This window comes from Apium graveolens, chromosome 10, assembly GCF_009905375.1.
Source record: "Apium graveolens cultivar Ventura chromosome 10, ASM990537v1, whole genome shotgun sequence".
Taxonomy (NCBI): Eukaryota; Viridiplantae; Streptophyta; class Magnoliopsida; order Apiales; family Apiaceae; genus Apium; species Apium graveolens.
The window spans coordinates 166991300-167016663 of record NC_133656.1 but is presented as its reverse complement, the minus strand read 5'-3'; the positions used below and the strand labels follow the sequence as shown (position 1 = coordinate 167016663).

Here is a 25364-nt window from a genome sequence, read left to right as displayed (position 1 = left end):
CACCTAAACTAACACAATGAAGGATATTTTGCAGAACAGTATTTTGCAATAGAGTTTGACACATGTTACTTGTTGAAGTTTAATAAAAGACTAATAGCATTGTTTATATTTTAATTTTTTTTAAAATATTATAAAGTTGTTTTAGGAAGGTGTTAACCAACGAATCAAATTATTCAATGTTTTGCTTATAATAGTATAGTATAAGTCAACTTATGTCAGGTAAGTACTAAAATTTGGTACCTTTATATTTTTAGCACCAAATTATATATTGTTTCGCTTATTAATAAAGAGTATAGTTTGTTTTTGGCGGGTTTCTGGGAGTTTGATTAATGTGTATTATTTAATATTTGAATCTAACAGTCCTAATTACTTGATTAAAAAGATCTGACGGTTATAAATGGGAATAACCAAACTAACAAAAAAATGCATACCAGATTATAACTTATGCCGGTTATTATATTATACTAAACTATAATTGCACGGGTTGATTATAATATTTATAATATAATTGTTTATATCATAATTAAATAATCTGCATAAAATATAAACTTTTTTTATAAAAAATATTATTATAAAATATAATATATTGTCTTGAATATCCATGACTGAATTTATTGATATAAATATAATTGTGTCTTTTTCTTAATTTCTTAATTATTTTGTTATATTAATTGAAATTATTAAAATTAATTTTTGAAGTGTTTGATTTCTATAAAAGAGTTAAGTAAGAATTTGAGTGTAATTAGAAATTAAGTTGAATAATAATTTACAAAATTCTGTAGTTATTTAAAAAATATGATTTAATTTTTTTAGTTAAATTATATTTATTTAAACTTTATTTTGAAAGATGTTAACATACTTAAGGTGTTAAATGTTTAATTTATAATAGTATAGTATATTGCATTACATTTTTCAAGAGTTTTTTTTCTGTTTGTTTATATTTACTTTAAATATGTTTATTTTTAATTAGGGAAATAGATTGATACCTGGGCCGACGAAGGAGATTTTGCAGAACAGTGTTTTGCAATAGAGTTTGACATAGGTTACTTGTTGAAGTTTAATAAAAAACTAATAACGTTGTTTATATATTATTTTTTTTTGGAAATATTATAAAGTTGCTTTAGGAATGTGTTAACTAATCAAACAACCAAATTATCTTATGTTTTGATTATAATAGTATAATATAGATAGATTAGTATATGTACGATATATTCAATTTTGACAAGAGTCCTATAAAAATTATTTGAAAACCAAACAACTCAAAACATTTACGACTCTCTACATCTATATCTATATTTATAATAACAATAAAAAACTCATCAAAAAGTTCAAAAAATAATATATAACAGAAAAACAACATGCATACATGTTTCTAAAAAATCTGAATCGTTATAAGCCGTTCTTTTCAATTTCAGTTTTTTTATATAAACTAGATTGCCTATAAATGGTTATATGGTGTTCTATCAATTTGAGTTCTTTTTTTTTATGAAAAGTATCAATTTGAGTTCTTTTTTTTTATGAAAACAAGATTTCCTTTGAATGGCTATGAAGCGTTTTGTCGATTTGACTTGACATCTGAATAAATCTTACATTTTTTTATTTGAATAATAGTATATGACTCTTATTAAGGGCTGAGTTCTATGGAGTCCACCTTTTTATCGGAGTCCTCGGAGTCCATCTACGTTCTGCAAATAAAATATATTGTAAAACGTGTTATTTTGCAAAACATGTTACATAAATAGCATAACTTCAACAAAATCATGCAAATCTCATATATTTACGGTACAATATGTATGTTCTGCAATATGTTCTGCAACATGAACATTTATGTTCTGCAAACTAAACATGTTTTGTAGAATATATATTTTTGCAATGTTCTGCTTGTAAAATGTATACAATCTACAAGATTTTTGATAGAATAGTGATGTTTGTCGAAAAATAATATGTTTTGCAATATTTTAAGCTATATTTTACTTGCAGAACATATTATTAAATTAATTATTAATATATCTTTAAACACATTAGTGTTTTGATTATTTTTTCGAGTAGCCGACTAATTACTCCCTTCATTCTATTCAATTTTATAATTTTTATTTTATGTTGCATTCAGTTCAATAAATTTCAAAAATTATTAATAATAATAAAAAATTATAATATAAAAACAACCTAATTAATTATTTTTTTCCAATACACTCACTTTATAATCAAATCACAGGAACCTTACTCATTTTCCTTATTTTAATAAGATAAATTATAATATTCTTAATTTAAATTATAATATTCTTAATTTCGGTACTCAGATTATTAGTACACCCTCTGTCCCAACCATTTTTTTATGGGTTCCTTGTTGGAATGTCCCATTCAATTATTTACATTTCAAAACTTACCAAAAATTGTGAATGAATCCCACCACTTTCCCACTTTTGCTCCTTTTTCACACTACATTTACTCCACTATCTCTCTTTTATATATTAAATATTAAGGGTTTGTCTAGTGCATGCCCGTGGGCACATACTAAAAAAGTGTGATAAACGAGTTATAAAAATTTGATTGGTGGGGATTTTTGTGTATACATGAGATCCATCATTATTAATAAGTTTTCCACCAATCAAATTTTTACAAATCATCTATCACACTTTTTTGACATGTATTTATGGGTACACACTAGAAAAATCCAAATATCAAAGGATCTCACTACTGCACCCATTTTTCTTTCTCCTTTTCATTATTTTATACATATTTTTTAATATCCATGCCCAAATCAAACGTAAAAAATTGACCGGGACTGAGGGAGTAAGAACGGAGAGATGACCATTTTTACAAAATCGAAAACAAATGAAAAATACTCCCTCCGTCCGTAAAAACGTTTCCTCTTTGTGTTGGACACGTTTGCCAATACACACTTTTAATCGTTAATATCTTTAAATTCATATTAATATTAAATATAAAAATTTCACTATAAATTCAACGAGATCACTCATGACTATGTTTGATATTATAGATTAGACGTAAATTAGTAGTCAATTGCTTACCATGAACAGTACCGAAAGTCAAATGAAGAAACGTTATCGGGAGGGAGGGAGTAGTGGGACAGACAAGAGGGGGTCAGAAGGGTAGCACGTGAAACAAACAAGTGCCCTTTTAACGTAGGCCCCACCGACTCATCCGTAATCACCTACACCCGTGACCACTGTACCTCATTTGCATCCCCCGTCATCTCCACCGTCCACGTTTCATCACCCCCTTAGGGCAAACTGCATATGCCACTCGCTCGCGTGACTCTCATATCACTCACTCCCTTGAGCCTTGAACACTCACATATACTTATATATACATACAATCATCATCATCATCTTCATCTTCATCACAGTGTATGTATATATATTAACAGGGAGATAGACACAGACAAGAGTGAAAACGAAGTGTGTATTCTCTAGCCCTAGTATTCATCCCTTATTCAGCAATGGACGGTGTTGATTCAACTAGAGCTTTCCTTAAAGATGTTAAGCGTATCGTTGTTAAGGTCTCTCTCTCTCTCTCCCCCTCTCTTTCTGTAGTATCTCTCTCTGTTCTCTCTCTCTCTCTCCACACACATTTCACCTCTTTTACACTTGTATAGTTTGTTTTGTATGTGCTGATTATGATTATGATTATGATTAGTATGTAGTAATTGTCATTTAGTGTCTTGCCTAATTATCAATTCCACCTTATTTCAGTGGCGATTATTGTTAATTAGTGAAATTAGGGGAATTTTAAGCAGCTTTTTGTGTTATCAGAATCTAAGTTGAGACGTTTTACTGAAGTTTTGCTTATTATTATTAGCAAATTAGTTGCACGACCGGTGATGTGTACTGTATAAGCACTTGATTTTGTATAATTTCAACCAAATCTTTTATAGTGTGACAATGCATTTTATTGCTTTTAGTTTCCGAAATTGTAGTTTGAGGCAAAACAAAAAGAGCTATTAAAATTTAAGAATCTCGATAAAAAAAGGTGAAATGTATGTGTGTGTCAACTGGCAATGGTTGAATGCGTGTCAATTCTCAATGGTTGAATTGGTTAAAGTTTCAGTCTTTTTAATTCGAGTTGAAAAGATATTTATAAGGATATTAATCACAAGTCACTATTGATGTTTTGGAAGTATCTCGTTAAAAGGGTGACACGTTGGTCATATAAAAATCTTAGAATTAATTAGAGGGGAAGATAGTAGATATGTTACGGGGTCGAGTGATGTGTGGATTGCTTTGAAAGTAAAAATTGTTTCTTTTTAAGAAAATCTTGTTACCGAAGTCTTGCATATTCTTTTTCTAATTCATCCTTATCGGTTATGAAGCAATAATTATGTCATGCGGTGGAATCATGGTCATATGCTTTGTTGTGAGGTGCAAATCACTGTTTCCTTCTTAATTCTAAAATCCAAGCGAGGTGTTAGGAAACCTTTTGTTCCAAGTTAATATTGGAATTTTGCATTGATATTTTACAGTTTTCATCATTTTCTTTCCGACATAATTAACATTCTACGACAAAGGTCATGAAGTTGGAATTCATGCTGTACAAGGTTATACAAATAAATGATTGAATGATCTATTGATGTCTCCTTGTTTGTTATGCATCCTCATTGATCATGCTCCCTCAATCTCAAAACGGAGGGAGTAGACTTCATAATATAAGTGACTTGAATTACTATTAATATCACCGAGGATTAAATATATCGCCGTAAAAACATAAATTATAAGGATCAAGTGTCGTGCTTTTCATATACGAGTCATGTTATGCTTTGTCTCTTCTTGACCTCTACTGATTCTACATCAATTTTCTATTCTTTTTATCTCTTGCCGGCAATTTTTTTTTACTTGTGTAATTTTCTGACACTCGTTTTACTTTTAAATCTTTGCATGTCATTAATGTGCGAGGTCTCTTACATTTATGTTGATGAATCTGGTTTATGATTTATGAAGGTTGGGACAGCAGTTGTTACTCGAGGCGATGGGAGATTGGCGGTAGGAAGATTAGGAGCACTTTGTGAGCAGGTAGACTATTAGGTCACAGCAATTATGTGGCGAAGCGTGTCCTCTTGAGTTTTTCTAGAGAGTATCTTGCATATGAAGCTTACAATGTGAATATCTCTCAAATATAATGCAGATTCAGGAACTTAATACTCAAGGATATGAGGTTATTTTGGTCACATCAGGTGCAGTCGGTGTTGGTCGGCAACGACTTAGATACAGGAAATTGGTCAATAGCAGGTTGTTATCCCCCCTAAAAAATAAGGAGAAAAAGTCCGAGTTTTTCTCTCCAAGTTCATTTAATAATTTCTTTTTAACTGGTTTTTAAATAACAACCCTTTTAAATTTACAAAAAGAGCCGTGAATTCGGATTCATATCTCTTGTTGCTCATATGTTCATGTGGCTCATATGTTCATGAGCAACAAGGCATGAAGTCATAGGAGATCAGATTATGAATGTGAGGGAAATATTTGAACTGAGTATGCTATTTATGTTTGTAAAGCTTTGCTGACCTCCAAAAGCCACAAGCTGAGCTTGATGGGAAGGCTTGTGCAGCTGTTGGACAAAATGGTCTTATGGCTATCTATGATACATTGTTCAGTCAGGTGAATATCATTATACTATTACCTCATTAGTGCTTGTTATTTGTTAAAGCTTATTGCTTCCCACATTCCACAGATTCTTCCTTTGTAGGCTTAACACTCCAGCTACGTGTTTAATGTTTCTTATAGTATTCCTGTTTATTTTACTTTTGGCAGCTGGATGTGACTTCAGCACAGCTTCTGGTGACTGATAATGATTTTAGGGACTCAGATTTCAGGAAGCAACTAACTGAAACAGTGAAGTCCCTGTTGGCTCTAAAAGTTGTTCCTATATTTAATGAAAATGATGCTGTCAGCACTAGGAAGGCACCTTACGAGGTACATTCCGTCATATCTGTCATAATTTTGCTACTAAGCAGTAAGCACTTCCTAAATTATTTCCTCCTTGCAAGTATATCAGTATTTTAGCATATGATTTCATAGTTACTGACCGCGTTACATCTTTTAGGACTCGTCTGGTATATTTTGGGACAATGACAGTCTAGCTGCTCTGCTAGCTTTGGAGCTAAAAGCTGACCTGCTTGTTTTGTTGAGTGATGTTGACGGTCTTTACAGTGGACCACCAAGTGATCCTAGGTCAAAGCTTATCCATACATACGTTAAGGAAAAGCTTGAGGGTGTTATTACCTTTGGAGAAAAGTCTCGGTTGGGAAGAGGAGGTATGACGGCTAAAGTAAAAGCAGCTGTCTATGCAGCTTATGCAGGCATTCCTGTGGTTATAACCAGGTATACTTCGTATTTATGACATTATCAATTGCGATCAAGGGATCGCATCTCTTCAAAGTTCAAACTGTTATGCGCAACTTCTTTCTAGAAAAGAAGTTGCCATCCACAGAGAGATGAAAGAAGTTGCGATCCACAGAGAGATGTTTGCAACATTGGGACCAGCAAATGTCCCTTTCCACAATGTTTGCAACTTCTTAAGATAATCAATTCTGTTAATTGATCAAGTAAAATGTAAATTAAGGCTTAAGCTATGAAATCGGCACATCACTTATTAATTTTTAATTACAAATTCTGATAATGATAACATTTAAAAGCTGGATTCTATACGTAAAAACAATTATAACTTCAGGAAGCCTTGATAATACTATGATATTCTAGTTTATATCGACATTCTACATTCTATGACTTATTAGCATGGTATTTCAGTAAATTTACAAACGACGAGTGTAACAAAGGTTTTTCACTCCCAATCTCTCCTATTTTCACCTGATCTTGTTAGTTATTTTTTCTTTTCATGATGGAAGTGGCTTTGCTGGTGGAAATATCATCAAAGTTCTTCGAGGAGAGCGGGTAGGTACTCTCTTCCACCGAGATGCTCATCAATGGGTACCAGTTGAACAGGTTGGCGTACGTGAGATGGCCGTTGCTGCTAGAGAGTGTTCCAGACGGCTTCAGGTACCAATCAGATTTCTTTAGAAATGGTTATTTTATGTTATAATCTTGTAAGGAACTATTTACATGAATGAGATGCTGGTCCTATCTGTCGTGCTCAAAGAATGGGATAACTTTGGTGATTAAATGCCGTGTGCTTTGCTGCAGGCTATATCTTCACAAGAAAGGAGCAAGATTTTGCTGGACATAGCGGATGCTCTGGAAGCAAATGAAAAACAAATACTATCTGAAAATGAAGCTGATGTAGCTGCTGCTCAAATGGCTGGATATGAAAAATCCTTGATATCGCGATTAGCTATGAAGCCTGAGAAGGCAAGAATTAACAGTATTCATTTACATACCTGCTAACTTTTTAGTTATCTTGTTATATTTAAGGCCTAGACTTCCAGTACAAGCATGTACTGATTCTTTTGTAGTTATATCAGAAGAGAGTATTACTTATTCTCAGTGTTTGTTCATTGTAAAATATACAGGTCGCTAATCTTGCAAAAGCTATACGTGTACTTGCAAACATGGAGGAGCCAATTGGTCGTGTTTTAACAAAAACCGAGGTAACAAAATAAACATGAAGAGCTTTTTCTTGTCTTTCAAAATTCACCAATAGAACAGACATGCTCAGAGTACTAAGTTAAGTATCATTATATATCTTGTGCATCTATATACAAAGTACTTATTTGAGGACTTGTGGGCAAATGTATTATCTGTTTCTGCATCTTGAACTACAGCAAAGAAAATAGTCTGGCTTTAGCAATTCATAAAATAAATAGATAATTTTTTATATATTTTTTAGAATGAGATCATGCGATGCATTTACAAATTTTACAAAAATCAAGTTTGTGATAAATGGCTTGTGTAATTCACTTTCTCCAGATTGCGGACGGACTTGTCTTAGAGAAGACTTCCTCACCACTAGGTGTTCTCTTAATAATTTTTGAGTCGCGTCCAGAAGCATTAGTTCAGGTATGTAGAGTGGTATTCCCTTGAACAAGTACTTGATCTGTTACACATGTGATTGTCTGATGGATATCCGCAATGTTATGTTACATCATATGAATCCTTTTTTAGAAAGAGGTTGATGGTGAAACAGCTCAATTTAATCTTATATAAGGAAAATGAAATCTTTGGACTTTGTAGCTATAAAATTGCTATATACAAGCATTTACAATGCATTCTCTAACAGGTTGGTTTATTAAAATCATGTATATCGGCTTATTTGTTACGTTAATATTAATACTACATGTTTGTAAAGGTGCTAATTACATGCATGATAATAATGGTTTCCTTTTTTCTCTAGTACTGTTGGTGTCAGCTCTATACAGCAAGTTGCCCTGCACTTGCTAAATTATTGATTAGATAATCACTAGTCTTTTAATTATTTGTGACCGTGCTTCTTTCTTTCTCTGTTTGTTTTGTATAGATAGCATCATTAGCAATCAGGTCTGGAAATGGACTTCTTTTGAAAGGTGGAAAGGAGGCCAAGCGGTCAAATGCAGTCTTGCACAAGGTCTTTTTTTCTTCACAAACTGTTGTAACACCGACTTCCGAAAATCTCATTATCTTCTTAAATATGTATTTTTCTAGCATCTCGATTGGCATAACTTATTCTAATATCATATCGTTATTGTAGAAAATTAATTCAAAGTTAATCTAAAGATTTGAGTTATTTTAGATAATTTTAAAATTTACTATTAATTATCTATTAGTTGGTTAAAATCAGATGTTTATCTTAATAGTGGCGGGATAGAGTGCACCACTTAGTAGGATATAATTTGGTAGAGTTTTAGCTTGAAAATGTTCAGCCAATTAGTTTGTGTGTTGCCTATATAAGGCTTATTCTTGTATTTCATAAATATATGCAAAAACTTAATAAAGTTCTTCTCTTTCTGTATCACATTTTATACATGGAAGTTCAACAGTTATCAATGTTTACTATTCTACACAGGTTATTACTTCAGCTATTCCTAAAAGTGTTGGTGAGAAGCTAATTGGACTTGTGACTTCTAGAGAAGAGATTCCGGATTTGCTCAAGGTGGGTTGATATGCAGGATGACATATAAACTAATACTATTTCTCTTTACATCATTTGCTTATCGTACCTTTATGCTATATTTAAGCATCTTCGTTAATGCTGCAGCTTGATGATGTGATTGATCTTGTGATTCCAAGGGGTAGCAATAAGCTTGTTTCTCAAATCAAGGCATCAACGAAAATTCCTGTTTTGGGTCACTCTGGTAAAATATGTTATACCTGTTGTGCACTATCTGTGACACAAGTGTCATGTCCAGCATGTATGCAAATGCTGGAAGTGTAGTAAAACTTCTGTCTTTCTTCCCAGATGGAATTTGTCATGTTTATGTTGATAAATCTGCTAATATGGAAATGGCAAAGCAAATTGTTTTGGATGCCAAAACGGATTATCCAGCAGCCTGTAATGCAATGGTATTTTGTTTCCGAATATCCTTTCCCTAATCGTCCCATGTTTGATGATACTCTTCTAAAGGAGTTTTCTAATGAAAATTATTTTTGCTTGCAAGTAATATGCTGAATTACATTATTTGTCACTTAAAGTCCATTTCACCTTTTTCAGGAAACACTTCTTGTTCACAATGACTTGGTGCTGAGTGGTGCACTTAGCGAGCTTATCATGGAGCTCCAGATCAAAGGTAGGTTTCCTAATGTAGGGCAACAAAAAGTCTGGAAGCATTTATTTAATCCCTCCCCCCCACTCTCTCTCCCCCCCCCCTCTCTCTCTCACTGTGTGTGTTTGTGTATTTCTTTAGGCCTTTGGAGCGTTATAACTTAAAATTATTCTTATTGTCTTTTTAAGTATGCAATGATGTCACAGTAAGCCTTGGGTGAATCACAGTAAGTCTTAGGTGGAATCTGTTGGTTGCATTTTGTTTGAGCACTGTGGTAACTGTATAATTCAGGGTAAACCTTCTTGTGATTCTTGTAGATGGATTTGAGAATGTCACAAACATCATCACATGAACTATACTTAGTTACTTATTTAGAATTTGAATGAACAAGTTTTCTCCATACAGTTAGCGTAGTTAAAAAAATATTAGTTTTCTTACCTTGTGAAGGTGGTTTGACTTCTTCGGAGGAAATTTCATTCTTCGGTATCTAAACCGGTACTACCTCCTAAAAATTACTTTTAAGCATGTTTGTCACTTTTGGAGCATCATTATCCAACTGTTAACGGTTGGCACAAAAAAATTGGTATTCACAAATATTTTTTCCTCTCATAAGAGCAAGTTTGACAGTCTCTTAATTCACTTCTTATATATAATATAAAAAATTAGCTCTTAATAGTTTAGGAGTCAACAAGCTTTTGTTCTCTTCTTCCATAAAACCTCGCGAGTAGAATGAACAAGTTGGGTTGCTTGGGAAAACAGGCTTATTGGGAAAACATAAGCATTATTACTAAATCAGGAGGCCAAATATTTTTGCCTTTTTCAAATTTGATCTGTCTATGGCTGGTGTTGCTGTTGTTGCATTTTTATCTTCAGCTATCCTGAACATTTTTTGCATTGAGCATATCCTGAAAATTTATTCAACATTCGATCTCACATATTTTACAGGTGTTACTGTGTATGGTGGTCAGAGGGTGAGTTCCTCAATGAATATTCCGGAGGCACCTTCATTTCATCACGAGTACAGTTCACTGGCCTGTACAGTTGAAATTGTGGATGATGTGCATGCTGCCATTGATCATATACACAACTATGGAAGGTATGTATATTTTTAGTATTCCTTTGTTGTCCGTGTGTGGGCTTCCTCGCCTTGAAGCTGGTTTGGGTTGAATTGATGATTAACACAGACTTGGTTATTTCCAATCTCATTGGCAGTGCTCACACCGACTGCATTGTGACAGAAGACCAAGATGTCGCAGATATCTTTCTACATCTAGTTGACAGGTTCTGTTATTTTCATGTTTATTGTCTTATATAAGTGTGAATTGACGTTTTCTGTTATCTAGGAAAATGATAATAATTATTGACTATAATTTTGGATCAATATTTAAATTGGCAGCGCTGCTGTATTTTTCAATGCAAGCACGAGATTCAGTGATGGGTTTCGTTTTGGTCTAGGTGCTGAGGTATGATATCTTTTCCCTCCTGTTGGAGCATCAGACAGGATATATCATGTTTCTTTCTTTTACAAATTTCGTATATTATATACGTAGGTCGGCATCAGTACAAGCAGAATTCATGCTCGTGGACCTGTAGGAGTCGAAGGACTGCTAACAACAAGATGGTATGGACGGGCTATTTATTATCTTTGTTGCAGCCCTGTCAAATAATTATCAGCCCTTCTGCTTTTGTAAAAATATCGCATGGTGTTATATTATAATTATATTATGAGTTATTTGCAAAATGCATCCCGTGTTTTGGCCAAAATGCATTTTTTTACCTATACTTTAGATAACTGCACTTTGCATCCCCTTACTATTTCGGCGCGACAAATTGCACCCTTTTCGTTAATTTTGTTAAAATTCTCAGGGGTATTTTAGGAAATTAAAATATTTAATTATAATTAGATCATTATTTAAGTTTTTTGACCCTCTAATGATACTTTTCGAAAAAATTTAAAGAACGGAAGTTGTAGAGAATAAAGATCTTCTCGAAATAAAAAGGTTCAAAATTGAAATATTTTTTTTATAATTGTTTTTAATAAATTCAATAAGTATATATTTTATTTAATTTTGGCTTCGTAAATTTTTTGATAATTTTGAATGTTATTATTTTTAAAAGATTTTTTCGTTCTCTGTAATTTTCGTTCTTTAAATTTTTTTGAAAAGTATCATTTAGAGGGTCAAAAAACTTAAATAATGATCTAATTATAATTAAATATTTTAATTTCCTAAAATGCCCCTGAGAATTTTAACAAATTTAACGAAAAGGGTGCAGTTTGTCGTGCCGAATAGTAAGGGGATGCAAAGTGCAGTTATCTAAAGTATAGGTAAAAAAATGTATTTTGACCAAATCACGGGGATGCATTTTGCAAATAACTCTTATATTATATATGCTGTTGCGTGTCTGTTAAATTCAATCTTGATACAACTACGCTAATATTTAGCCTGGAAATAGATTTGTAAGTTTCCCAAGAATTTGCCGTAGGCCCATCTATCTGATATATAACTAATTTAGCCAAGTGCTCTTGCTTGTTGAATTGTAGGATTGCAAAGGGAAGTGGTCAAATTGTAGATGGTGATAAAGGGGTTGTTTACACTCACAGGAACCTCACTCAGAAGGTTTAAGATTAAACTATATGAAATACTGGAGAACTCCATGCAGGAAGAGTTGGTGTAGTTTTTTTTTGATATATCGGGTTGTGCAGCTTTTGGCATGTAGCATCCTCTATAGTAACTCAGCAACAAGTTAAGCTATGGGTGGATGGATTCCCTTTATGCTAGAAAAGTTACAGGCAGTGGAGAATATTCGTCGATGTTGTCTTTACATGTGTTGTAATGTAAAATTCAGTAGTTTTCGGTTTATTTATTGAATTGTAGCAGACCACTTGTGAATCTTTGAAAAGCTACAAGAGGAACACTTAGAAAAATAATCATTTGCCTAATCTTCAAGTTATTAGTTTCCTTGTCTTCTGATTTCAATGAAGCTGCCATAGTTTGGGGGTAATATTTCTGCCTCCGAATGGTTGAGAGTAACTATTAAAGGATTTATCATATGTAATTTTGTTGTCGTTATCAGCAAGAAAATTTATCTATCCAAAGAGTTCATTTCTTGCTGGCAGGTCTCAATTTTATAGAACTGTTGTATTGAGTGTGATGAGCAGTAGAAATGAGTTAATTTCTGCGTTCAACAAGAGTTTACCCGTAAGCATAAAAAATAACTTGCGCATAAATGAAAACCGTTTATGTATTTGCATTATTTTGAACACGTCTTGGTGTCAATAGCCTGACAACTGTTTTAAGTGGAACTTTTCAAATGAAAATGAAAACGCCTTCTCTATATACAAAAGTGACGGTCATTTCTCTGTGAGCTAATTGAACTAGCTTCTCTATATACAGAAGTCACCAAACCATATCTCAGGGAGCTCATCCGCACCGGGGAGGCTACAAAAGCGTTTATAATCAAATGCTTTGTTGGGCTAAAGTTAAGAAGGATCTAAAGCATGGCCGCTTGTTTGATTATTTGATACTGGTCCATCCTTTGGAACCTAAACGCCTCGATTTTGTAACCTTGCTTCATTGTTGGTTACACTGATAACTTTGCTTCTAGAAAAACTGTACAACATCAAATCAGAAAGTAAGAAAAGAAACATGTTTCTTATTTGAACCAAGTAACCAACCAACAAAAACATTCTCTACTTGCTGTATCCATTGCATCAAATCCAGCACGTCTTAGATGTGGATAATGTTACACAAGTATCAAAAGTTATACAAACCCTTTTGGCCACAAGGTTATAAGCATGAACCTCTATACTTCTCATTATCAAACTTCTGGTAACACAAAAGTCAGTTGCATCACACTTGGTTTTAGTACTAGTAATAAAGATTTAAAAGAACCATAACAGTTCTGGAATAATAATAGTTCTTCTGACCAAAATGTTTTACCAGGCCGATTTAGGCCTGTATGAACTCCTTAAGATTCTTCAACCAAACCAAGTATTCTTTGCTGTCTTTGTTGAGCATGTACTCGTAGAGATGATTTGTCATGCTAGGCTTGATTCCCCTGATCTCTAGATACTTGTGGAAAGCCTTTTGAAGATTCTCATCCAAATCCCTGGTATCAAGAGGGGGAAAGAAGTTAACCTTTTTTCCCACTAAATTAAAAGTTAACCTTTATGTATTGGAGGACAAAAAATCAGCATTAAATAAAAAATCACCACTCACGAGAAATCGGGTCCTTCGTAAGCTAGAGGATCTTCAACATTGTCAGGATCCTTAACTGATAAGGTGTCAATTGAGATCTCATCCGGGTATGCAGTACAGCCAAATTCCAAAACAAGACCAGAACTCTTACTAAGTCGAACAACCAGGGACATACTAGACTCGACGGAATTCTCATCTTCATCATTGTCGTCGTCATCATTATCTTTGTCATTATTGTCCTCTCCAGTAGCAATAGTTGGCATGTAAACCTCAACATTTATACTCTCACCATCAAACTCTGCAGACAGTGATATTGTTTGTTGTCCAGGGTTATCTTCTATTTGGAATGGGAAACCCTCTGGAGCCTCCTGAACCTATTAAGGGGCAACAGTCCATCATAAGTATCCATTATTTATTGAACACAAGCACAAAAACAAATCAAGTGTCGAACTGTTTTACATTTCAGATGGCCCATCACAATTTAGAATTTTTTTTAATGCCATTCGTATCTACCAATCATGTATAAAAAACACAGTGATCAACTGTAAAACAAGCGTCCTTTCATGCATCAAGATTCAAGAAGGAAACTAATGGTGTAAAAGAGTTACATGCCACAAGGAACCATATAATCGTAACTAAAAAAAATTGTACATCATCACGCTCTCTAACCATCAAATATTGCATACCATATTTCAAATTACAAATTACATTCTCCATCAGGCAAAAAAGGAATTTCAAGCTAACATATCTCAAACACCACACTTCAAAAGTACATTAAATGGACACAACATACAACAGAATCACCAAACAATAAAACTCTAATAAAATGAGCAACCGAAATAATAACTAACATTATCTCAACAAATCCCCCATAACTATATGCAAACCAACCATCTTAAATATGGTGTCCCAATAACTAAATTCAATACAACAAAAAAAGACAGTCCGAAACCATGTCACAATGAAAATTTGGAATTCAATCATCTTAAATATTGTGTCCCAATAACTAAAATCAATACAACAAAAAAACACAGTCCGAAACCATTTTTAAAACTGCCATACCGCAACCACCACTCTACTATTATCATTTCCATAATTAGTCCAACAACTCATAAACCTTAATTCACTCGAACATTTCCGATCAAGATTTCATTTTTTTCACACGCTAAACAATTTTCAAAACTACCATACCTCAACAACCACTCTACTCTGCCATTTCCGTAATTATTTCAACAACTCATTATTCTCAAATTCAGTCAACATTTCCAATACAGATTTCATTTTTGTCACAATTAAGACAATTAAACATACAACAAATAAAAAAACACTACGTATCGCAAGTTGCAACAATCAACAAACAAAACAACAACTAACAAGGCCAGAAAACTACCTCATTATCCTCGAGAGACGCGACAGCGCAATCGATTTCCTGGTCAATAACTTTAACAAGCGACTCGTCGTGACTCGGCCGATTCAAAGCGGGCGAAGCAGAGAAATGACGTACCGGAGAAGAGCGAAAGACTAAATCTTTGTAAATATGAGATTTTTTGAGCGGCGAAGAAGTGCAAGAGGGGCAGGTGCAATTGAAATGGGTGTCGCCGCCGATTAATCGGACAGCGGAGACTGAAGCGCGCGAGATTGAGAGTGAGAGAGATCTACGGAGAATTGTGGGGATGAGAGCCATTGAAATGTAGAGAAAGAAAGGGGTTTAGGGTTGTAAGAGTAGAGAGAGGGGGTGGGGGGGTTTAGTTTAGGGTTTAATGAAGTGTGTGACTCTGTGACTGTGAGTACTAGACTACTAGTAATAGTAGTGAATTTATGGATGTTATTTTTTGAGAAGAAAAAAAAGGTCGTTCTTTTTTTGTTTATGCAGTTTTGTGAATGTGTGAGCATGACCGATTTTAATCGGATTTATTTATTTATTTGAACGAATGGGTTCATTTCGTATGTTTAATTAAAATTAGACACGTATTTATGCAAAAAAAAGTTATTGACACGTTTAATTTAAATATAATGAATTAGTAATAAAGTAAAATTATTTAGATATTTAGTTGAGAATATAATAAACAGATATTTTTCAATATGTAATGCTAGAAAATTATGAAAAATTAGCATGATAACCCGTGATAATTACGGGACACGTACGATTTCATGATTTTATATTTTATATTATGATAGAACGGTTTATTTATCTCAATTTATTTAAATGTCAGTAGTTGGTACTCGTTCAATCGGCTTTCGGTCCCAAAGTATGAATCATAGTTCAGTAAATTGTTACACACTTGAATTCCTAAAACATTAAACAATTTTTTTTATTATTATTATAATACTATTATTTCTTTATTTTATGTATAGAAAATTATATTAGAAAAATGGAAAGTCTTGCAAAGCACATAGGGTATTTTAATTCCTCCAATTTATCATTTATATATATTATAAAAAGTTATTGATATTGTTAACACAAGATATAAATACTTATTTTAATTTCAGTTACCGTAAAATATATTAAAATTTATAATGCCAATACAATTTTTATTTACTGATCAAAAGTAATATTCAATTTAATTGTTTACTTATAGGTAATATTGGCAAAATATCTACTTTTTTTGCGCAGTTTAGCACAACAATTGAGATTATAAATTTCATAAATAAACATCTTCATGACAATCTTATATACTCGTTTTGTAGAATAATAAGTTTTTTCACGTGTCAACCATACTGAATTGTCTAGTAGAAAGTCATTTTTGTTATTATTTTCTTAATAAACCCCTTTTTTATAAAATTTAGAGACAACATCGGTGCTTTCGTTGTAATTGAAGACGTTTAGTTATGATAAAAAAATTCTATAATCTGTAAAGTATATAATGCATTATACATATAATAGAATTGTGAGTATATATATGTGTGACACCCTCAATTTCGGGGTTAGAAAATGAGGACGCACACACCAATATACCAATACCATAATAGCAGAAATATAATAAACCCCGATACTAACAGGATCTAAACAGGATAAAGTATGAGATAAGATTACAACTGCCAATCAGAATATAATTATTACAACCCAAAATATGAATAAATTCAATTTATTCGATTTCGACTTGGAATCGACAGATAACCCAAAAGTATCTGATTCAACTATTACACTTCCCACCATCGCTTGCTCACACAACAACTACCTGATCTGACAATTGAAATCCCTCAACACAGTAGGGACCGCCAGGATCGCTCTTACGAGCGGTGCGCCTAAGTCTGGCCATCTTCTCGCTTAACTGCCATGATTAGATCAAAGCAAATAAATTAGCAAAGACGCTCAACAAGTAACTATATGGCAGTTCTAAATATCAACATAAATAACATTAACCGAGGCATTCTAATTCTGGATAAAACTAAGTTAGGTGGCGATATCCTTTTAACGGCTAGGTAAAGGCATTGAAAAAGGTTTCGGGCTTACAAGATTTAAAGTTTGGAAGAAAGTCGACATTCATCACAATCAATAATAGGGTTCTCATGGAGTTTCTCATTTCAAAGGAAGCAATCAATCGAGTTTCGAGAATCAACAACAAAGTAAAGTGGCAGGGTTCTCGACCAAGTTTCATAACTTTAAAGAAGATACTACTCATTCTGTTTCATTTCAAGTAAATTGAGCAAATTGCTTTATCAAAGATATACATTTCCTCTTTTATAAAAATATTAAAGAACCCTCGATTGGAATATCCATCTTTTAAATGTAATACGGGTGATCAGCCCGTACTCATCTCCATCTGGTCATTAAGGTACCTATGGCATTATTTCAGCCTTATATTGGATTAGCCCTGTTAGCCTCTTATATGACTGGACTAGTCCCACTAATCTCTTACGTCTCTATCCAATCCTCAAGGAATTCATTTGGAAAACCTTTGTGTTGGAATACAAGAAGTCTAACTAAATTCAATTTTAACATTACCGATAAGTGAAATCATTTGGACTCTTTCAAGTCAAAAGTCATTCTTAAGTCCAATTTAAGAATTCAAAGAAAGTGAAAAAATCGAGAATAAGCATAGATCATAATCTAAAGATATTGATCAAATGTTGAACAAGTGTAAGTTCGCAATAAGGATAGTTCCAAAGAACGATACGTAACAGGGCATAAAGGATATCAGGGGATCTCGGTTAACGAGATATGACATTTGAAAATTTCATAAGGCTCTATTTAGGATCAAAGGATCATAAGTTAACAAAATATAAGGATAAGGTATACGTACTTAAAATAAGGGGTTACTATTAGGGTTCATCACAAGGATTGATAACAGGTTTATCGCAAGGGACAATAACAGGATTTTCATAGGAATCAATAATAAGTTTCACAAGAATCCTTTACTCTATCATAACATCAAAAATAATCTTTCTATAATTAATTCATAATAGAAGGCAGAGTTACTTGCCTCAAAAAACTTTCCTGTTTAATAGAACCTGAGCTAGTGCCACCTAAGATTTCCTTCCTTTTACTAGCCTGAATGCCTCTATTATCTGAATCTACAATGCAAATCACAATCCTAATTAGGTACTTGATCAATTCCGGACGTTTCTCAGAACGTCTCACTTCTACCCCAACACGATAAACACTTATCTTATATACACATGCATAACACGTAGCACATAATAAGATATACCCTTCTACTCTTTATATCACCGACCATCTCAATACTTTACATATAGCTAGTAAACACATAGTCTCATAATCCGACACCAAATCTTATTAGGTACTAACAATTAGACCCCTTATACTTATCTATATACTTCTTTCTCGCTAATCGGGCATGACGTATTCGTACCACGCTTACCCTTATCATCTCAACCAATCAATCAATCAAGTATACTTAATTATTTTTAATACCTAACATGCATCTCAATTCTATACAATTAACAACTAAGCTACAATGCAAGACTCGAATCCTTAGTTCTTTTAAAACTCGAATACAAATCCTTTCGATTAACACAACATTTAGCACTTATCACTTTGCATGCAAATAAAACTTAGCATATTCAATCCAAATAACACATAATCTCCTTAACAAACTATCATGCATATTTTATTAATGATCCAAATCATGAGTTTATCCTTATCATCTTTAAAACCATTCTTTTTCACCATTTTTTTTATAAAAATTCGACAAAAGGTTTCCAAATTCGACCCAACTCACAATTCTAACATACAAAAGTCCTTAGTTTTTATAAATCTCAATCCAATTATTCTTATATCACTTAAACATCGATTACCCTTGATAAGAAACTCTTTCCCCCTTTTATTAATAAAAATTCGAACCAAAACATCATGACAAAATCAAATGAAATCAACATGCAACCACTTAACACTTACATGCATACTTCTAAAGATCAATTACCTTTAAAAATCATTTCCCCATATTTTTTTATCAAAAATTCGAACCTAACATATGCCAAATTCGAATGAAACTTTTAGAAATCAACATGCATCTATTTTTAATGACATGCATAAAGAGTTTAGTGACATGCATCCACATTTACCCAACTAGTCACATAATCAACTTCCAACAATCATTATATCCAAACTTATAAACATAAAATTTGATTCAAAAACCAAAAATCCAAGCAAACAGTAATCAAGTAGCATGAACTTTATATTACATCATTCTTATACTAAATCAAGTTGAGAATCAAACTTAAACAAACCCACCGGCTCCCATTTGGTCATGGCCGGTGGTGGTCGAATTCGAGGGTGCCCATGCAAGGGTCTCCCTTCAAATTTTTAGACCTTTAAGCCACAAACAACTAGTATACTATGCACTCCTTTGAATCCATATCAAGAAATTGTATTTTCTTGAATAAATCTAAAAGAGGATTTTGTAGAACTTGATCAAACACTTAAATGCAAAAGAGTATAGTGTAGAGGATTGAAAAAGATGATGATTGATGGTGAGATCTTCAAAAACCAACTTGTTCTTGATGTTGCATGTGTGTGTGTGAGAGAGAGAGAGAGAGAGAGAATGAGAGAGAGAGCCGAGAGAAGAAGAGTGGAAGAAGGTGGGGGAGGAAGGAGGGGTATATATAAGTGAGTGGAGGGGTAAAATGGTCATTTGCCATCCAATTTTTTAGAAACTTGTTTTCTTTCTATCTTTTATTCTAAAATCTATAAATCGCTGTTTTGTAAAATATAAAACATCCTTATAAAATCAGAAAATGTACCAAATCTCATTTTTAAAATAAGGGCATAAAATTAGCTTTTCTCCCATATTTTAAAATAGATTTTTGAGCGATAGATTATTTAGTATGAATTTTATAAATAAATCCCAAATAGTAAAAATAAACTTCATAAAATGACTTTAAACTATCAATACATTCAAATTAATCCGACTATCATTTTTAAAAGTCCCTTGGACTATTTTAGAGATAATAGAGTAAATCTCACACCTTGATCTCATTTCTATAATTTTATAAAATATATAAGACCCAATAAAATCAATTAGATTCATTTAAAATCCCACAAATCACAGATGCGTACACACAATCATCAGATATCATACAGTTACACAGGAACATCAAATATATTTCACAAAGTCAAATAATACTAGACTCCACAATTCATTTCGATAACTTAAGCACATAATTCTCTTTTAATCCATCTTTTGAATAATGGGTCCCGTTCTACTTGATGGCCCGACAATCACAACTTAAGCCCTTAGCCGACTCATCAAACTGGAACGAGACTTTACTCGTTTCTTATTACTATTTTACAGAATTTATACATAAGCCACAAAATCTTTTATCCTTTTATTATATTCACATATATCCACGTTTATAGCACAAAACTTTATTCTATTCACATAAATACATCGCGAAAATCTCAGTCGCTACAATATGTGTGTGTGCGCACACACATATTTTTTGTAATGAGAATTTACTTTGAAAGGAGATGTAAGAACCAATATAAACTCCGCATTGTAACGATTTCAAATTTGTTCAATCGGTCCTCACTCCGACGATTTCTGATTTATCTATGATAATATTTGACCATGTCAGATTATTTTCAGAGTATTGTGATTTTGACGAGGATGTTGGATAGAGTAATATAGGTTGATAATTTATGAGATGACTCATATTTAAATTCATGGTATCCCCTATACTGATTATGTTTGAATCGCGGATTCAGAAAATTTATATTTTTGTTATAGTTTTGATAATTTGTATGAAAAATTTGTTGTTAGGATGTAAATAGTGGGCTAAATCTTATTTTTCAAAATCTTATGATGTTAGGTCACACACACTGCGGAAGGGAGTTGAATACATTGTATAATACAATCAAATCAAATTAAGAACACAAGTATGTAACACAGAATAATCTTATTAATAAAACAGTATTGCAATGGAACCGTTCTCTCTCAGTGATGAACAAATATCACGAGAGCTGCTAGGGTTACAATGAATAATATTCTCAATAACGATAACACTTCTAGTGTAAACCCTATGCTGTATTTATATACCACACAGTTACAAGATAATCTTCTAATTGATATCGAATATAATTCTGTATCCTAACATATATCAATTAGTTATCTTTTCCTCCAAGTCTTCTATTCTTCATAGAATTCTTCTCCATGCATATCTCTTCTTGTGTTAGTCTTAATCTTCTTTTCCCTTCAATCAGCCGCCTTCCTTATCTAGAAAGTCTTCTTAAGACCTGATATTATCTCCTGATAAATATCTTCTGATAACGTAAGTTCTGATATCTTAAGTTCTGACTTCAGTATAAGTACTGATTTCCAGTTAAGTCCTGATTTGTCATGTTAGTCAAGATCTGAAAACTAAACACAAATCATTATTAGACATGACATCATAAATATATCTAACAATCTCCCCCAACTTGTAAATTAGCATAATATACAAGTTCAATAGATATTTGATGATGTCAAAAACATTAAGTACAAATGCATATGAGAATTTGACTAGATAACTATAACTCACAGTCCTTGTAGCTTTTACTATCCTTAAAGTCTGATATTAGCTTTAGCCTGTATATCCTTCAAAATTTAACAGTTGTAGTCCTCGACCTGGCTTCGGTGTTTGATCTCTTGAATATCAGGAGTTGTTCTGAGATAGTTCTTCAGAAGAGTTCTCTCAGCATATTCAAGTTCATTTATTATCCTCCTTTTAGCATTTTTAAGTTCAGCTGTATCTTCTCCTGTCTGAAAGATAGCAGCCCTGAGATCATTAATCTTTGCTTTCCTTATTTCCTGATCCAGTCTGATCAGATAAGCTTTGTCAGAATCCAGATTAAATTCAACACCCTTAATACACAGAAAAGTAGTGATCTTGGCGGTATTAGGCTTCATCTCAACTAATTCACCATTGTGAGCTCTGTACTTTGGATAGTATGGTCTGTCAGACTTTACAGAGTAAAGTTTTTTTTGCCTTTGAATATCAGATTTTAAGTAACTGGCAACACCATCTATTGACCTGTTCTTCACTTGAAGTAGAAATAAAACATGTTGCAGTTCTTCATAATACTTCAACCAAATTGCATCCTTTCTTATCTGGAATACTCTCCTATCTGTCATAAAATAAAGCATTATGTCTTCTTTCAGCTTGGAATTGTAAACCATCTGTACATATTCTAATTGATTTAGTCTTTCTGAAGTTGTCCCTACTCCTGGTTCAGAAAGAGATGTAGGATCTGAGGTAGAGTTGTTTACTCTTTTCTCATCAGCATTACCCAGTCCTGCTTTATTTCTAGCTTCCTTCCCTTGGAGCAATCTACCCTTAAAAACATTTGTTGAAGTTTTCATAGGTTGAGCAAATTGTTGAGCTTTAGTAAACCCAGGTAGTAGAACTGTTGAAGGTTTAACATGAGCAATGTCAGAGGTTTCCTTTTCTTCTGATGTCAAGACAACTTGAGCTCTATCAGAGGTTTCTTGAATATTCCTTTTCTCCTTCAAAATCAGAGTTGTATCTTCATCAGCATTTACTTCCAGATCCACGGTTGGCATATATATCTTTACATGTTCATCAACTTTTGCCTTACCCTTGAATCTAGGATTAACTTCCACCTGTGATTTGGACTTGGCCTTAGATGCCTCAGAATTTATCCTCTCTTTGATCACAATTCCCTTAGGCTTAGGTGATTTCTTTACTGTGACTTGAGTTTTAGACTTTGACTTAGATTTGTCATTTTCAGCTTTCAGTCTGATCTCTTCTTCCTTCAGACTTTCAATATCCATGCCTGGATTGTCATTTAGGAACAGCCTTTTGGAGATCTCTTCATCAAGTTTCATAGTTTGTTCATCAGAACTCATCCTTTTAGTATCAGAACTTGTTCTTTGACTTGTAGTTCTGGCTTCCCTTGATAAAGAACCCCTGCCTTGACTTAGACCTCTACTCCTTTCAGAGTTTCCCTGGTCTTCATTATCATCATCCTTACCCTTTAGTGGTTGATCAGTTGTGCATTTGGACTTAATTACTTTCTCCCCCTTTTTGGCATCATCTGGTAGAAGCAGGGAGACAAGCAATTCCACAGAGTTTTGGATTTCATTGAGTTGGTCTTGTTGAGCAGCTCGATTCTTTAAAATATCAAATAGTTGAGCTTACTGCTTTTCTTGAGTCTTTTCTATATACTCAATGCGGTCAAAGGCTGGCTTAAAAAACCTTTTCTTGTCCAATGTGAAATTCATGGTTTGCTTAGTCACTGTATCTTGAAGTTTGTCCACCTTGACTTGAGTTATTGAGTGTTGACCTTGAAGGTTCCTGGTACTCAATGCAGTAACTCTGAGCTGTACTTTGAAGTCATCATTCAACAGTATTTCATCAGCTTTAGCCAGGTGCTTAGCAAGAATATCTGCAGTAGGAACAAAATCAATTTTGCTCCACTCCTTGATCCATTCTCTTCCTCTGTTAGTTTCACTCCAAGGAACTGGTGCATCCTTTCTCACAAACTTCTTAATCAAATCAGCTTTACAAACTGTTTGTGGAGGTGCATGTCCAGAAGGACCAGCTGCATCAGCATTTATATTTGTAGCATCTTCACCAGTATTTTCAGCATTTATTTTAACAGAACTTGCAGAATCTTCAGTATCAGCATCTTGTGATAGAATAATTGTATGTGAATAGAAGATTCATCTGCATGGTCATCAGCATCTAGCAATGGAGTTGCTGGAGGAGTGTGCTGAGAAAGATGTGAAGTAGATGGAGCTTCCAGATACAAGACCAAAGGCACATTCAAGTTGTTGATATCAATTTCAGCACTTGTGCCTGGATTATCAGCATGCACTGGAGAGATTATTGGAGACACAGGAGGTGTATACATTGGAGTAGTCTCTGGCTCATGGATTGGAGATTTGTGAGCTTCATGAAGTTCTGGCTCAACACTTGGAAGAGATTCAACTACAGTAGGGTCTTGTGGGATCAGAGATTCCTGACCCCCTTCCACAACTGCTGCTTCCATTCCTTCTTCAGAGGTTGATTCTTCGACAACCCTCCTCGCTCTTTGCTTTTTAAGTCTCTTAGCTGGTGGAGAGACTCTAGGAGCTTGATCATCAGAGTTTAGCTTTCTAAGCCTTTTTAGGGGCCTAGAACTCCCAGTTTCTTGAGCTGTCTGAGAAGAGTCCTTCTTATCTACTTCAGCAACAGGTTCTGATGGTTGAACCTGTACCTCATCATCAGACTCATCTCTTAAAATCATCTTCCTTCTTTTCTGCTGCGACTAAGGGACTGTCTTAGTCCTCTTTGCTCTAGAAGAAGAAGGCTTCACTTAATTATGTGTTGATGGATGTGGTTGCTGTGTTTGGTTAGTGGTGGGTTCTGATGGCTGTTGTGTGTTGGTGGGTTGGACATTAGGATATAACAATGAATAGGTATCAGAATCAGCATTTACCAGAGCTTGCTTTACTGATAAAGGAATTCTAAGGGGTCTCAAAACTTCCTTCTTATTGTCAGCAGTTAAAAGATCAGTAAAAGCCCTCTTAGCTAACCTAAAAGGTTCTATGTGTTCACCCGCTAGTTGTGGTTCATCTGATGTACATTAACTGTAAATTAACTGACAGAACCTAGCAAAGTAAACTACGTTCCTGTCCTCTTTCATTCTATCTCCTATAAAACATAACACAGTCTTTGCATAATTATAATGAGATTGGTTTAAGAGTGCATACCCAATTTGTTGTGTCAGAATAGGAATGACATCAAAATTTGAGCACTTGTTGGCAAACGTCTTCATGATGCAATCGAAGAAGAAGCTCCATTCCCTTAGAATATATGGGCGTTTGAGTTGACCCATCTTAGCCAAACTCTTTTCATACCCTAGATTATCCATCATTTGCTGTAGCAAGGGCTCCTCCACAGCAGAACTGAATTGACAGTTTTCAGGTAGGTGTAGAGCTTTTAAACTGTTTCCGGAGTAACAGCGTACTCCACCTCCTTTGATGTAAAAATGATGCTTGGAGTCCCATCCTTACCACCATCATCATAAAGTCCCGGGTGCCAGAACATCAGAACTTGAGTTCCAGAGAAACCGG

The 25364-nt window shown here is 33.7% G+C and overlaps 2 protein-coding genes across 2 annotated transcripts; one reads left to right on the top strand and one right to left on the bottom strand.

Moving 5' to 3' along the window:
- Positions 1 to 3212: 3212 nt before the first annotated feature.
- LOC141689702 (delta-1-pyrroline-5-carboxylate synthase) lies at positions 3213 to 12601 on the top strand. Its single transcript, XM_074494057.1, has 20 exons — positions 3213 to 3523; positions 4959 to 5030; positions 5143 to 5246; positions 5510 to 5612; positions 5766 to 5927; positions 6058 to 6335; positions 6860 to 7010; positions 7155 to 7319; positions 7481 to 7558; positions 7878 to 7967; positions 8425 to 8511; positions 8950 to 9036; positions 9142 to 9238; positions 9343 to 9446; positions 9595 to 9670; positions 10592 to 10742; positions 10859 to 10927; positions 11043 to 11109; positions 11197 to 11267; positions 12189 to 12601. Exons 1-20 carry the CDS (start codon positions 3464 to 3466, stop codon positions 12268 to 12270), a joined length of 2154 nt encoding a protein of 717 aa, XP_074350158.1. The 5' UTR covers positions 3213 to 3463; the 3' UTR covers positions 12271 to 12601.
- A 679-nt stretch (positions 12602 to 13280) lies between these two features.
- LOC141688839 (uncharacterized protein At2g39795, mitochondrial-like) lies at positions 13281 to 15614 on the bottom strand. The gene is made up of 3 exons (XM_074492957.1): positions 15236 to 15614; positions 13867 to 14219; positions 13281 to 13756 (listed from the first exon to the last, which is right to left on the bottom strand). The coding sequence occupies exons 1-3, from the start codon at positions 15527 to 15529 to the stop codon at positions 13597 to 13599; spliced, it is 807 nt and encodes a 268-aa protein (XP_074349058.1). The 5' UTR covers positions 15530 to 15614; the 3' UTR covers positions 13281 to 13596.
- Between the last annotated feature and the right edge of the window lie 9750 nt (positions 15615 to 25364).